Source organism: Lampetra fluviatilis, chromosome 7 (genome assembly GCF_964198595.1).
Source record: "Lampetra fluviatilis chromosome 7, kcLamFluv1.1, whole genome shotgun sequence".
NCBI classification, from domain to species: Eukaryota; Metazoa; Chordata; class Hyperoartia; order Petromyzontiformes; family Petromyzontidae; genus Lampetra; species Lampetra fluviatilis.
In genome coordinates this window covers 14,030,885-14,046,952 of record NC_136281.1, presented here as the reverse complement: position 1 = coordinate 14,046,952, position 16,068 = coordinate 14,030,885, and the positions used below count along the sequence as shown (strand labels likewise).

The following is a 16,068-nucleotide window of genomic DNA, read 5'->3' as shown; positions in this document are numbered from 1 at the left end:
GTGTTTCCCTATTGTTTTTATGACTGGACCTCCACGATATTATTTCGGGGGCCCTCTGCACTCTTGCTGAGTTTGTTGACGCTTAGCGCCGGGCCGTGTGTCGGCCCGCAGACCGTGGGCTGTGACGGGAGGCTCGAGTCCGGCCTGGTGGAGGATTCGTGCCGCGTGTGCGGCGGCGACGGCTCCTCCTGCGTCCCCGTCACCGGCGTCTTCAACAAGCCCGAAGTGCCCCGCGGTGAGTGGCGTGGGCCAGGCTGCCTCGTGTCTTCCACCCCCTTTCTTCCGCCTGCTCCAGGGAAAAAAGAAACTCGGGTCGCCCGTGATATACGTCGCACGACATAGAGCCAGATGTCAAGTTAGATTCCTTTGGGTTTGCTGGGGAAACAATTTCCCCATTAAAACGCATCCGTTGTCTGCATTTGATTGCGCTTGAGTAAGTGCAAAAACAAAACGGCATTCATCTCTGCTTTTGTCTTGCAGGCTACGTTCAAATCCTTGTCATCCCGGTCGGAGCGACGAACATCAAAATTCAAGAATCGTCTGCTTCTAGAAATTACCTGGGTACAGTGTACGCACACACGCACGCACAGGCACACACGTGCACACACACGTGCGCTCAACTTCCGTTATGTGCAGCACAGCTGTCGGCAGACAAGCTTGGGCACAGCCGATCAGACTGGTTTGGGTTTTGGTCTCAAATCCATTGACTGAGAGCCATGGAAGATTCGAGCCCATGCAGGGACAGATCCTTAAGGGCCTGATAAGAAAGCCCAAGGCTTTGGCAGAAAAAAGTTAATAGAGAACGAAAGATATTGCGGTTTTACATCGCATCAGGCAGTGTGTAAATATGCCATGCTGCAAATATCAGTTTATTTAACGGTGCTGCATTTTTAATATTTATTTTCTCCCCTCCTATCTTATTGAAATGATACTGTCTACATCATGTCATGATATGACGCGTCAATTCAGAACCCTCTTCAGAGCAGTGCATGTTAGAGAACGGCCCGTGGAAATAGATATAACGGAAGTGCTTCTGAGGTCTCTTCGAGTGTCCACGCACCGACGGCATGCATTCTCACGTGCGCTGCTGCAGATAAATGTTCGGTGCATAACATTCAAATCGAGATATCTAATTTTCAAAGCTGGAATTTTGCCAAGTGAAGAAAAAAGCGAATTTCATGCGATGGGTTTTTGCGCATTCATTGGTGTCCGGGCTGGAACCATCATCTGGTGACACTCGAGATACCCAGCATAAACACGTTGTCCTGCGGAGGGAGCTGGTAGCAACGTTGGGTTGCTCGGTCAATGGCCAGGGTCAACGGCGGCGTGGTGAAACACATTCCTGCGGAGGGAGCTGGTAGGAACGTTGGGTTGCTCGGTCAATGGCCTGCAGGGTCAACGGCGGCGTGGTGTATTCCGCAAATATGCCCGACTGTGAGGGCGGGCACAAGCCGGCGTGAGTAGGTTAAACGTTGAGTTTTATAAGGGCACCACGGGGTGACCAGCCCCTCCCCACCCAGCCCCACCCCTCCCACCCCCCACCCAGCCCCTCCCTCCCCACCCAGCCCCTCCCTGCACGACGGACGGACGGACACAATAATCCCCTGTGGGCTGGTGTAACCAGGAGGTTCCTACCAGTAAAAGGCATTTGGAGGACATTGCTTCAATTAAAAATGGCTACGTTGGGCCAGTGGAGGGCGCTCGTTGCAAACTGGGCAGGGCGTGTAAAGAGCACACAAAAGACAGACTCCCCGTGAAGTCTAAACAGATTAATTATTGGAGCAAGTGCTGTTAGCGACACGGCACATGAGGGGGTGGGTGGCCAGCACCACGCCCGGCCGCCTTTGTCTCCCCGGTGGCGATGTTTACACACCGCACTCGGTACTCATTTGATGCTGAGTTGACCTAGGGGTGGCCCAGGACCGGTTCAGATAATCGTCACTGGTGTTGGCCGTGAGCGGGAATCGAACTTGGGTCGCTGGGTTCGTAGCGTAGTGCACTAACTACTCCCGATACACAAAGGCCGTCAGCATTTCCTACAGAAGTGCATTGTGGCACTCTTAGGTGACCACAAAGATCGAACAAGCGTGACTAAAACTGACAGCAGTGGCAGCAGTGATGCATCACTGGTGACCCAACACAAGGGGTCCACAATGCACCTCTTCAGGACATGTTGATGGTTCGAGCATAACGCTTGGAGGCTGACTGCTTGTTACACAGAAATGTGTGTCGTTTCAAACTCATGATTTTTCGAGCCAGCACTTTTATTCTGTTATGATAAGGTTTTTTCATAATTTACAGATTTGACTTGGCTGATAAGACAAAGTACAAGAGAATATATTATTTTGTCCATGGCTATCTATGCACAACAAACCAAAGAGATGGAAAAACAAAAGCTGGCTCGTACAAAATTCTGAGAATGCTGCAGATCAGCCGGTTTTGAAAGAATGATGAATTAAGAAGTATCACGAAGAGCAAAGCAATGCCGTCAACTTAGAAAGGCTATAATAGCTCTAGATAAGTCAACATATTTGAGACATTTGACAAGAACAGAAGTGTCAAAGTCTAGATATTGTTGAAATAACAAAACAAATCGAGCCGAGTGTCAAAATCTAGTTGTGTTTCTACGCTCATGTGAGCATCGGGTCGTGCTCACCTCAGTTGGTCGCCCAAAGCCAGTGATGGAAATTCCACATTTCTATGGTGAGTGCCAGTCTGTGCATTTTAAATTATGCGTATGAAAAGTGTATACGTGGTCTCTCATTTTGCATCCGCCCCCCCCCTCCCCGCTCCCTCACCTCCCCTCCCAACGGGAGCAGCCATCAAGAACCCGCTCGGCCACTACTACCTGAACGGGCACTGGACGATCGACTACTCTCGCTCGTTCCCGGTCGCCGGCTCCGTGCTGCGCTATGAGCGCCGCGACGAGAGGGACGACTCGCCCGAGGTGGTGACCGTCCTGGGGCCCAGCACCGAGCCGCTCGTCGTGGAGGTGCGGCTCACGGGGCACGACACAGTTCATGTTCACCTAAAGACGCGAAGGTTTTCACAGCCAGTATTACGATGCGTAATTGTTTTTTTTTTATATTGGTCAGGCCACGTAAATGATCTGGCTACGGTTGTGTTGTTGCGCACATGAGCATGGTTGGCTACGTATGGTGAGAACGAAGTTCAACATACATACACACGTGACGACTCTCTGCCACCCAGAAAAGCAGAGTTTAAAGTGTCATGTGTACAATCGTTTAAGAAAAATATATTTTATTATGAAGCCAATTGCCATGGCGGTATTGGAAAATTTATGTTACTGCGTTCTCCAAATTGTAAGACCTTCTGGAAAGTAATACACAACCCATACCCCTGGGGTAATTTTAAAGAAAGGTGTGTTTTATAATCGTGATTATATGGTACTATATTAGGCAGAGGAATCTTCCAGAAGAGTATACTGAAATCAGATCTTTCGCAAGACAAAATATTATCTAGATTATTAGACCGACCCCAAACTTTTCTTTAAAAATATGTTTGGTCAACACTGCTGAGATTCTGGGTTGGAATCCATGATGAAATTGGGCTATTCTGCAAAGTGAGGTTGATATTCTCAGTTCAGTGCGAAAAATAAGATTTAAAAAGTAATTTATGCTCACGTGAGTGCTGGGATGGCTCTCACACCTCCAGCAGAGGTTGGATTCATATATCGTCTAAATGCAATTTTAGAGGAAAAAAAGAGGCAGTCAGCCTTAGCCAGAGGGGAAAAAATGAAGTTTTTGAGCCTGGGCCCAAACAGGAGCAGGAAGTCAACAGCTTGGATGGCTGGGGGGGAAGGAACTTTCACATAATGGGGGCAGCAGAGAAGAATGAGCGACCTCTCTCTGACCGAAGGCTGTTCAGGTTGCAATCCAGGAGGATTAACACTGACACACGGTGGCGGGTAGAGATTTGCAGGAAAGATTTGAAAAAAAAACATTCTCTCCAGGGGGTTTATTTTTCAATTACATTCAAATTGCACTCGGATGTTTGGCCAATTCTTTTCATTTTTTTTCTCTCAATTCTATCCGTGCTGCTTTGAGCATAACGTTGAGAGACAAATGTATTTCTATTCAGAACCCTCACGGCGAGCAGAGAATGGCCCTGGTAGATGACGGCACGGATCTATTTCTGAAGCCACCGCACGAGACCTTTTATATCCACACTAGAGGGATACCATGTAATGCCCTGCAAAGATGTTTAGCGGTATGTCATTCAAATCAATGTTTTTAAGTCTCAGAGCTGAAATAAGCAACATGAAGTGGGGGGAAAATAGTAACGTTGTGTTTTTTTTTTATCCTTTATATTAAGTTCACTTGCGCGCTTGCTTGCTTACGACCGTGCAAATCTTTCGGTCGTTTTTTAACCCACTTCCCGTGATCCAATCGAGCTGACACAGACTCGTTGTGCGTGACAATTAATGTTCGTAAAAATTTTTTTCCAAAATTTTAAACTTTTTAGGACAAAAATATTATTTTTGATGACCAATTTCTTAATGGTGCCATGCAATCATCTGACCCATAGGTGGCAGCCATCTCAAGCCAGAGGACGAGAGGACTCTAGCCGCCACGCATATAAAGGATTTATAGTGAAAAACTTTGTTTTTACGGGTTATACTTGTATGATCACTAATCAGTGACCTCGTTACACGGGACGGTTGCAACCTGGAGTCTCTCCCAGGGTTCTCAGCAGTGCTGACTCATTGCTTTAATCCCAGAGCCACCCGGCCATCAGTCTTGAGGGATTCTTGGGAACGATGTTTGTTTTTCTACAGATATCAAAGTGCTTCCAAACGGGCACCTGAGCTCAGTTCCTCTTTAATTGTGCAGAGGGCCCTGTTTCAGGGGTGTTTTTGGAAAAATATTCGGACGCTGGGGAAAAGCCATCGGTGGGGTGGTGGGGGGGCTGTAGTTTTGTTTGTGTTGTAAATCGAACCCCTGCACGGGTGCGGTATTTTTATTCGGTAAGACTGGTGCCAGTGAAGGTCTCCTTCTTTTACGACGTGGCCTCGTTTTAGGAGCTCAGAGCGTTTACAAACAGCCCTGCGGACTTCCCACGTGGTTTCTTTTAAATAAAATATATACGCCCCTCAAAATGCAAACAGATTTTTATTTGAAAGTTGTCTCGCCGGTGTTTTTTTTCTTCTGATAACCCCGTTGGGGCATAACCTTCGTTAACGGCGCACGTGACACTCATTTACAGCGAGGCGGTGCTAGTTTTAGCAGCCTAGATTTACGCGATGTTACTCTACGATGTTACTTTACGAGATTACGACTAGAAGATCCATGTACTGTGCCTGCAAGTCGGTTGTTTTAAAACAAAATGCCTTAGTGTAACTTCGGCATCGCATCAATTTTGCCGGGTCGCTGGCAGTTGAATCATATGCCTAACATTCATGGTAAAATGTATTTAATCACCATTATTTGTTTGTGTTTAGTTTGCTGTCCTTCTCCTGCACCTCCCATTAGCATGGTTGGCTATGTACGGTGAGAAAGAAGTTCAGCATACATAATCTTTAACCATCATCGATCCACTTTTGGATGAAGGTTTCCCCAACTTTTCGCCATCTCTCACAGATTTGCCATGCGATAATCCACATCGCCAAACACCACACATCTCTCTCCACGTGTTTTAGTGGCGTTTAAAAAAAATTATTCTTAATTTGGCATAGCAGAGTTTAAACATGGCCTTACCCGGGCACACAAAGCTAAGAACTTAAACCAGGCGGCACGCGCTTGCTCATTGAAACCAATGAGCAAGCGGCACTGATTGAAAACGATGAGCAAGCGGCACTGATTGAAAACGTTATTTTTCTGGAACATTGGTACGCTGCTGTTCATTTACATAAATTCGTTTTCCAAAAATTTGCTCAATTTCCAAAGATGACTGGCTATCAATGGACGCCAAGACTCCTAAGAAATGAGTCTCGTTTCTTTGATTCTGTCTCTTCTCCTGCTCTCAAACACTGCGCCTCTCCGGCCTCCCCACGTGCCGTGAAGAAGGGCAAGTACTAGACACATCGCCTCTCACCAGCTCCTTTTTAAGGCCACAGCGTCATTGACGAATGCGTTGAGTATTTTTTGATATTTTCCCGAAAGCCTCTTGTTTGCCCCTATTGCGGGAACAGACACGCTTCCCCGATAGGGACGTCCTTCTTGGGCGTGCTGCGACTCATCCCTCTCTGTGCCCGAGGCAAGGAAAGATCATGCAGCGCTTCCATCCGTGCGGTTGCTCGCAGAGCTTGGGAAGGAGAGGTGATGGATTCTACGGTTGTCGGGAGAGGTCTGGGATTCAGAGGAAGGATTTTTTTGGGAGTTTCGCAGGGATGGAGGAGGTGCAGCTTTGTTGTGGGTTTTAGCTGGCATGGAAGATGTACCAAGGCACAATGCGTGCCTGGGTACTTAAATGCCACGATTGTGCCATCCCAAAAGCAGGGCCTTCTCAATTTTTATTTCCACATGAAAGAGAGAGAGAGACAGCTTATTTACAGCATTCTCCCGTCGCCATGTCCTGTCGTACATCAAGCGTTTTCAAGTTGACCAGCCGACAGTTTTCACTGCGCCTGGCTGGTAAGCAACTCCTCGTCTATGTCGGTGTTTTACACAAACAACGCAAACTGCCATTTTGGATTTCTTTACAGCAGTGGTTTTTGTTCTTTTATTATGGTTCCGAGGCCGTGCCTACTGCTTTTGTTCGATTCGGCTATGGGATCTGAGGCAGCAGGAAAAGAGGGGAGAAGACCTGAAAGGCACGGATGACTCAGTTTATAAAAACCGGTCGAATCGCTAAATGCTATGCACTCCGGTCGGTGTTCAGTTCAGCAAAAAACACTTTTGCCAAGTTTTCTCGAGAGACCCCATAATTGTGAGCAGCAAATTAAAGGACATCACGTTGAAGGGTAGACGTAGACTAGAGCCAAATAACGATGTGACTGTCGCCACTTTGATTACGCAACAATGTGTGCGGTACAGTCATTGCGTGCAACTGTATAGCGCAGTAAAAAATATATATATTGATTTCCATTTAATATAAATTACTTTTCTTTTCGTCTGCCTAACTCAATTTAATTCAGCAAAAGGGCATCAGGATTCAAATTCTAATCTCGCCGGCGTGTTTGCCGTGTACTGTCCTTAACGAGGGCTGTAGTACTGCTCGTCACTGGTGCCCAGGGGTAGTGCATCGGTCGCTTGTTCAGGAGGTTTCTGGTTCGAGCCCAGCAGCCACCTTGGTTAATACTGCGATTGTATTAATACGGGATTCCACGCCGTTTGGTTTGCCGTTGAGGTAAAAAAAAACATCCCACGACGTTGTTTGAAGAAGAGTAGGCAGGCCATGGTGCGCTCGGTCCACTGTCCAATTTGACCAAATTTGGTAAATCACTCGCAAATTACTCAATTGGGAGGAGCCTCGTAGCATCATCGCCCTCCTACTGGCAGACTAATGCCCACTCGCATGTCGGGGCTGCCTGTTCACCTTGTGCCGCATGAGGACAGCTGTCACTGGGGGTCACCCTTGGCAAGACTGTCGCAGAGATGTACAGTGCTGCAATGGGAGGCGCGCGGTATGCGCGCGAAAGGCGACGATGATATGAGACGCCACGATGGGCTCATTAAAGTTTCAAGACGATGGCGGCAAAAATGCTGAAGCGCATTTCTTATTGAATCACCACGCAGCTGATCGGCCAGGAGCGGAACCCCGGGGTGCAGTACGAGTACTACACGGTGTACGACGCAGAGGAGCTCTCCCGTCGCGGCATCTGGAGCCACAGCTCCTGGAGCCACTGCAACATGGACTGCGGCGGAGGTGATCCACCGAAGAAGAGTGATTTTTGGACTTTGATAGAATTTGGACCCTGGAGTCAAAATACTGTTATATTATTTTAACTCTGGGTTAAATATCCAATGATAGCCAAATGATCGTCCCCCATGAGAAAAGCACCCACCCACCCCCCACCCCTGGAGTTAAGATACAAATAATTATTTGGACCCAAGAGCAAAAATTCTATCCATGCAATATGACCGCTATATATTAATGGGACTCCCCCGGGGTTAGAATGCTGTATGGGATTGTTAACGTTACATGTCGGCTCGTGGGGCGATGACACGCAACTGTGCAAACGAGAGGGAAAAAAAGCTGGAACATTAAAAAAGCGAGATGGTAATCGATTGTAGAGTTGGATCGTGACTTCGGATTGTGCCAACTAATGGAACCGCCGAGGCGGCGTTGGTTGGAATCGGGTGGCGGACTGATGCTTGCTTCCCGTGCGGTTGAGCAGGACAGCAGACGCGAACGGTGTACTGCACCCGGGACAACGAGGTGACGCACGAGCACTTCTGCGGCGAGCCGAGGCCTCGCAGCAACCAGAGCTGCAACACCCACGCCTGTCCACCCGGCATGTGGTGCGTGACACGCACGCAGATCCCCCGTGTAGCCTGAACAGACTGTTGGGGCAAGTGTTGTTACCGAGCACCTATGAAGGCCGGCACGGCACACGAGGGGGTGGGGGGCCAGAACCGTGCTCGGCTGCCTTTGTCTCCCCAGTGGCGATGTTTACACACCGCCCAAGGTACTCATTTGATGCTGAGTCGACCTAGGAGACGCCCAGTACCGGTTCAGATAATTGTCACTGGTGTTGGCCGTGAGCGGGAATCGAATTTGGGTGGCCGGGTTCGTAGCGCAGCATGCTAGCCGCTACACTACCGCGTGACCCACACACACACACCCAACCACTCAGTCACCCGCCCAACCGCTCACCCAACCACTCACTTAGCCGACCCGCCAAACCTCTCACCTACTTACCCACCCAACCACTCAACTCGCTCACCTGCCCAATCGCCCTCCTGTCCACCCAACACTCACACGCCCACTCACTTACCCACGTGCCCAACCACTCATCCAACCACTCACCAGCCCACTCACTTGCGTGGTATTGGGTGAAAGAAACTTAAGGTCACTCCAGTCCATTGATATAACGCCAGTTTTATGAAGTGGCTTGGACATCTTTAACGAATTGTAATAATCTAATCTAATATTTTCACTGTACTTAAATAAAATACAAAAAATGTGGAATGTCAGTGAATGATTACAGAATTGCCTCTGACGTTACCTGCTGCTGATTTGGAGCTCATGCCCTGCAACCTCCTTGGATTGGTTTTGCAGATGTGGATCGTCACCAGGCATGGCTGCTGCCCTTCGACAAAGCGACAGAGAAACTTTAGATATCGGTCGGACCGGGACTTGAAACTGGTCCGGGGTTTTATTTATCTGCGTTCTCCCCACGCCATGTCTCTGTTTCTTGGCCCACGTGTTCCCCTCAGGTTGTCGTACAAGTATAGGCCAGAGGAATGGAGCTCAAAGCGAGCGGCCAGTTCATCCACCTACAGGTAACTGCAGCAGCGCATTCGCCAGCAGAGCTGCACCACACACAACACCGTGCTGCGGCTTCATCCTCCGTCAAATCTCACTCGTCTTCGCACGCTCAGGGGTGGAGGGGATGGCACAGTGGTTAGCGCTATGCGTTACGAGACCTGAGTTCCCTTCTTGGCCGTGACGAACGTGAGCGGAGAATAATATCTGAACCGAGGGCCTAGCCCTCCTTGGTGAAGTACGGTCAAAACAACCCCCCGCCCCCCCCCCCCCCCCCCTCTGTAACTGACACTGTGTGGAGAGACCTTCATCCAACAATCTCAGTCGTTTTCTTTCACACCCTACAAGTACAACAAACAAACCGTGCCACTCTCACGTTTGCCCCCCCACCCCCCGCAATAACAAACGCAGGGCACACACGCTGCCCCTTCCAGACCGCAACCACGCGGCGGCACCGCGTTTAAAGTGACGGGGCAAACAAGACCACATTGGGGCACGACGACGCAGTTTAAGTTGAACAAACTCTGACCAAGTGTTAAACGATAAACAGAATGAGGTCACGACACGATCTGCTTCTCGTCTGTCGTGCATTCCGCTCTAGCTCTCTCACCTCCTATGCTCACGAGGCAAGGTCACAACACCCTGCTCGCGATTGTACGAAGGAAGTTAAACACCACGGGGCTGGTCCGCGATTTAGATAAACGCAATGCCTTCGTGTAACACGGAGGCAAAAACCTGGTGTTAAATAAATAACGCATTGTTATTTATTTAACACCAGAACAGTGGCCAGTGTTAGATTTGAAGCTTTCGTGACTGCAAGGATTCATACTCTTAGTTCTTTCGGTAAAGTCACGTAGGTAAAAAATGAAATTAAAATTAATAATTTCATTTTTTTCCTACGTGACTTTACCGAAAGAACTAAGAGTAGTGCTTAGTGTATCACGCGGCTAACCTGGCGGCTTCCCCGCCCACAAGCTAACAGCGCTCGCGTGACCACCACCGAACGGACCGTGCGTGCGCCTCTGCGCGTGTCACATTCCCCCACCCCGCCGCCTCGTGCCGCCCCGCAGGTGGCAGGCGGGCGCGTGGGGGCCGTGCTCGGTGAGCTGCGGCACGGGCGTGCAGGCGCGCCCGGCGTCGTGCCTCCGGGAGGAGGGGCGCTCGGGCCAGCTGGCCGTCGTGGACTCCGTGCTGTGCTCCGCCACGCTGGGCGAGGGGCCGGCGGCCGAGCAGGCGTGCTTCCAGAGGGCCTGCCCCGAGTGGGTGGTCGGGGAATGGTCCGCCGTACGTTACCCGCCCCAGTCCCCTTTCCACGTGCGCGTGTGTGTGTGTTGTGTTGCCGAACGTGCTAATCGGAGGTGCGGGGGGGCAGGACAACAAACTAAACGCAAAAATAAGTTCTGAAGAAATGTTAGTGTATGTGTGAATGTGGGGGTGATCACCCCAACCTTGAGACTTCGAAGATTGGTATTTCATTGACATTTACCAGTGAAAAATACATTCAATGTTTTAAAAAACGAAAAGTATGAATAATGTAGGACCACATTTATAAAGTTTGAAATTTCAGGACTGCTTCGTGTGCACTCCACGTGTGTGCTGTGCATGTGTGCTACGCGCAGTGCTCGGTGCGGTGCGGGCCGGGCCAGCAGACGCGGGAGGTGACGTGCGGCTCGAACGACGTGCACGGCTGCGGCGACAGCAAATGCGTCTCGACAACGCGGCCGTGCAACCTGGGCCCCTGCCCCACAGCGCAGTGGGTCGCCAACAGCTGGAGCCCCGTGAGCCTCGCCGCGCATAGCGCCTGCACGGTCTCCCTGCCTGTCCGCGTTAGCATCTGGGCGCTACGGTGGCTAGGAGATCTTCTTGGTTCTTTCGGTAAAGTCACGTAGAAGGGAGATAATAAAATAATACAAATAAAGCATAATAAAATAATACAATTTTCGCGACGTTTCGGCCACAATGCAAGCAGCTGTCCTCAGGTGAAGCTCAAAGTTATGTGGAATCCCACCCCGTAGTGGTGGTTAAATTTCGAGTTTAAGCTTTCGTGACTGCAGGGACTAGGAGATGTTAACTACCTCGCCTGATATCCAGGAGGTCGTGGGTTCGATGCAGACATCGCCCCCCCCCACCCCTACTTTGAAAACCTGGCAGAACCCCTCCTGAAAATTAATTTAAACTCAGACGTTCCTGGGTAAACGAGTGTAATGATAAAATGTAACAAACCACTCCACCCACACCTCTAAATTGAAGTCTCATTTCTTTACAACTGCTTTTTGTGCCTGGTTTGTTTCCCTTCTCCTGCACCACCGATGAGCACGGTTGGCCATGTACGGCGCGAAAGAAGTTCAACATACATACACACATGCAACATACACGCACGTGCGTTCTCGCGTGCGCCAGTGCTCGGTGTCATGCGGCGAGGGCGTCCAGCTACGCATGGTGTTCTGCTCCACGGACGTCGGATCGCAGCAGCAGCAGCAGCAGACGGTGAACGACGGGCAGTGCTTGGGGCTGCGGCCCCACGACTCCCAGATGTGCTCAGAGGCTCCGTGCGAGCAGACGTTCAGCTGGTTCATCGGCCCGTGGGGCCTGGTGAGTGGCCTCAGATTCGGGCTGGGCTCGTCGTGCCAATGGTTTGTTTACGTTTCGTTACATTTTTATTTAGCTCTCCTATGTGTTTTCGGGTTGTTTGCACGCCGCCGTTAGGCACGATGACCGGCGTTTCGATCCACGTGTTGGGAGAGCTTCTTCTGGAACTGAATTCCCACCACGTGGAGTGAAACTACCTGTAAAGCACAGCGGAGAGCTGTACAACGCAACTTCAAAACAAACCCTATGCAGTCGTGTTAATTTAACCTTGTATTATATTTTTCTGTTAGCTTTGGTCTTGCATCCTAGGATGTTGTGTTGAATTAACCATTTGTGATTTTGATTATTGCTCTAATATGTAATTGTCATGTATGTAAGTTGTCTGATAAAGGTCCCCCTTAAGAAGCGACTTTTAGTCTCGATGGGTTTTGTTTTTTTATGAAATTGACTACACGTGGCATAAAAAAATCACTCACGAGGTGAATTGTTAATAAAATTAAGTGGCCTTCACGCAGAAATGTATTTACCACCTTCTCAGGCTACAACACGGTCGCGGCTGTGCAGTTTAATGAATAAATTAGCTACGGTATATTTACACGAATTGCAACGCCTCCTAAGAAGAATGTAGTGGAAATTAAACGAGGCATAATAACGCCGAAGGAAAATGGAAGAACAAAAAAAATACACGAATTTTTTTTTAATCCACTCAACCTCGATAATTGTTTTTTTTACCCTTTTATCTGGAAACAAAACTGACACCTTTTTTTACGAGGAGTCATGTTTGCATAGACCACAATACCTGCAGTCATAATGCAAACAAAAAACATAACTCTGATAATGTATGCACTGTCCCTGAAGTTGATTGGTCCACACCCGAGACAGCTTTCCTTAGAGCTTAGTCTCACATGGGTTGGACCAGATGACGCCAAAAGGCGCACAACTCAAAGACAATGCACCATCAGAGTATGAGAGCTCGGGGTAAGCATTTACACCATTGGTACCTCATTTGCCAGTAGCAAAATATGATAATTGTTTTTTTTTACCCTTTTATCTGGCAACAAAACTGACACCTTTTTTACTCAACCTCGTTTATCTCTGTCGCCACCACCCGCCCGCCCGCAGTGCTCGGTGAGCTGCGGCAAGGGAATGCGCAAGCGGCAGATCCTCTGCTTCAACCAGGAGCAGCTGAGCCAGGAGTCGGGGCTGTGCCGCTTCCTGGAACGCCCCACTGAGTGGGAGCACTGCAACAGCCAGGCCTGCTACCTTCCTCAAGGTGCCGCCACCTGGCCGCCCCCCCCCCACAACACAGTGGGAGAAGGGTCAATGAAATCATGTCATTAGCACACTTAGTATTCGTGCCATTCTTTATAGGCGCAAACCTATCACGAAGGCGCTGTGTTTCACAAGTGGCCTGTATTGGTTTCACAGGATGGCGCGATGTGGCAGCGTGGCTCCACTCGATGCGCCAATTTGCGAGTAATGTTCAAGTTTGGCAACTTTGGGCCGTGACTCCGGTACGCGTGACCCTCCTGCGAATAACGGTCACGGGACCTTTGACGGCCGCTGTGTGACGGTGACGAAGCAGACGGCGAGGATTTTTTGTTGTTGTTGGCAGTAAACCCGAGGAGGTATCAACCTGGGCGGCTGCTTACGCTCGAACTGCGAGCTTCCGCAATGAGCGGCAGAGGTCGCAAACGGGTTTTGAGTCCTTACCCGTACCCGTACTAGGCCGCACCAGGGTCGTATACGGGTTACCCGTACCCTACCCGATACACGGCCGGGTACGGGTACCCGATTGCGACCTCTGATGATCGCTAGGCCGATTCGCCGCCCCCATAATGCAATGCCCTCCCTGCAACTATTTCCACAACCATGCAGCCCGGTATAGTTGTACTGTACATGTATAGTTGTGCCCCCTGGTATTCAAAACAAAGCTGCCAAACCGGGGAGGCTCCATTGTGTTTTGGGGATTCGTATTCCGTCCAAGGAAAGTCACGTGTGCGTGCACACAAGAGCTGGAATGGCGGCTGCATCTACTGCATAGGTAAGAAGGTAAAGGTGGAGCCCTGCAATTTCTTACTCGCGCTACTGCTGGTGGGAGTGCCTACACTAGAAGGAGTTCGAGAGAGATAGTATTTTCGTGGCCTGCCCTTCCACGCGATGGCTGCAGCTGTCCAGCTGATATGATTGCTTGTTGCTGCATCGGAGTTTGTCTCTGGCGTGACGCGTGATGCAGAGGTGCCCAGCAAAGCGGACCCCCGGGGCTACGACTCCACGGACCAGTCCGTCGCCCTGCAGCCCCAGAGAAACAACGGTAATGCCGGCCCCGGGTGGGGGGGGGGGGGTGGCTGGTGCTTTACACCGGCATGCGCACGTGAGACTGTTAAAGGCCCATGGTGCACTGGGGGCACGGTGGAGATGGACGGTGTATACATGGCATGTAATTGAAATGTGTAATCTAAAATACATTTGTAATTCGTATCTGAATTAGATGAGACACGGAGAATTGGTCATTTGTATCTACATTACATTTCTTGAGTATTTTAACCTGAATTGATTTTGCCCTTCTATGGTGCTGGCAACACACCTGTCACAACTTTGTATGAGCAATGGCATAGAGCGATAGAGATCTGTCCTGCTGATGGGGACGGTTTGTTGATAAGTGAGTCTGATGACCAGTGATTGGCTGAAAGACCACGCAAGATCGGGTAGTCATGTGACCTCTGTCATGGATGGGATTGGAAGTTGCCAATCCACTTACAAATGATAATATTTATGCAGATTTTGGATTCGGAAATAAGATGTATCAAAACATTTTACAAATGTTCATTTATACAAAAAAATCAAACCCCCCCCCCTACAAGGAATATGTTTAATCCAATCCCTTTGCTGAATCGTGAAGCCCTCTTCTCTATGTGCACTAATCGTTGGTACCATCTCTGTGTGCACTGCGTGCAGCGTACTGGCCCGCCGCTGAGACCCAGAGCTGCACAACCTCACGGTACCGTCCCGTTTTATTTGCAAGGGTGACGTTAAACGAGCTATAACATTGTCTCGTGAAAAGAACTGTTAACGACTCGGAAAAAAACTCATACTGACCGAACCGAAATGATGACAGATATGGGGGAGGGGGGGGGGGGGTGATCGATGGACAGGGTGTGGGGGTGCGAGTGACTGGATGCACAGGATCGGTGACGTAAGTGTGGAGTGAGCAATGCACGTGTGGAATGAGTAACAGATGAGTGGGGCGAGTGATGGATGAGCGAGGTGAGCTGTAGACATGCAGGGTGAGCCACGTACATTGTACTCTGTGGGTGAGTGACGGATGCTTGCGGGGGTGAGCGACGTCCTTTGTGGGTGAGTGAGGGATGCTTGCGGGGGGGGGGAGGAGGGCGGGTGGGGTGAGCGACGTTGCTCGGTCCCTTCTGCAGGCACGGCTGCTGCCCCGACGGTGTGCTGGAGGCGCAGGGTCCCAGTTTCTGGGGCTGCCCAGGCTACGCGCCGAGTGACGCCAGGGTCCCCAATGGGCACGACGCGCCGCAGGTCAACAACAACAACCACAACAACCACAACGGCTACAACAACAACGGCTACAACGACGGAGGATCCAGCAATGGTTACAACCGGAACCCGGGCACCTACGAGGTTTGGGTCACAAACCAAGTCCACGCGGCCGTGGGGCTCCATTGTTGGTGGAGGTCGGTGTGGTAAAAGCCACCGTTGTGCTGTACTTCTATGCATCAACGATGATGCTCCCATCCATCTTCACCCACCGGTGCTGACTAGCGCGGTGAAGTATAGCGTACCACATAACTTCCACAGCTCGCATGGTGTGGGGAGTCCCTGATCCTAGTTTGGAATATATTAAAGTTTCATAACACGAGTATTTTTTATTTTTTTTTATTTTTTTTAAGTGCTGATTATGTTTGGAAATGTTATCGGCCGTCCGTTGTGTTGGCGGCATCGGCGAAGGTTAATCCCACACTTGGTGCCAAGGTTAGAACCGATTTGGTGACCGTTTGAAAGTACCTTGTAAATAAAGCACCATGTACACAAATAGACATAATCGCTTTGAATTCGAGGGTCAGG

At 49.9% G+C, this 16,068-nt stretch overlaps 1 protein-coding gene across 3 annotated transcripts in view; it reads left to right on the top strand.

Moving 5' to 3' along the window:
- The window catches only part of LOC144933614 (papilin-like), a 56,110-nt gene that overhangs the window by 31,485 nt on the left and 8,557 nt on the right, over positions 1-16,068 (top strand). For all 3 annotated transcript variants that reach the window (XM_078858598.1, XM_078858599.1, XM_078858597.1), the window contains exons 7-19: positions 112-235; positions 481-561; positions 2,820-2,992; positions 7,698-7,827; positions 8,300-8,423; positions 9,342-9,407; positions 10,461-10,674; positions 11,010-11,168; positions 11,791-11,982; positions 13,102-13,252; positions 14,216-14,293; positions 14,938-14,980; positions 15,411-15,624. In XM_078858598.1, the coding sequence (XP_078714724.1) occupies positions 112-235; positions 481-561; positions 2,820-2,992; positions 7,698-7,827; positions 8,300-8,423; positions 9,342-9,407; positions 10,461-10,674; positions 11,010-11,168; positions 11,791-11,982; positions 13,102-13,252; positions 14,216-14,293; positions 14,938-14,980; positions 15,411-15,624 (1,749 nt within the window). The remainder of the gene's footprint in view (positions 1-111; positions 236-480; positions 562-2,819; positions 2,993-7,697; positions 7,828-8,299; positions 8,424-9,341; positions 9,408-10,460; positions 10,675-11,009; positions 11,169-11,790; positions 11,983-13,101; positions 13,253-14,215; positions 14,294-14,937; positions 14,981-15,410; positions 15,625-16,068) is intronic.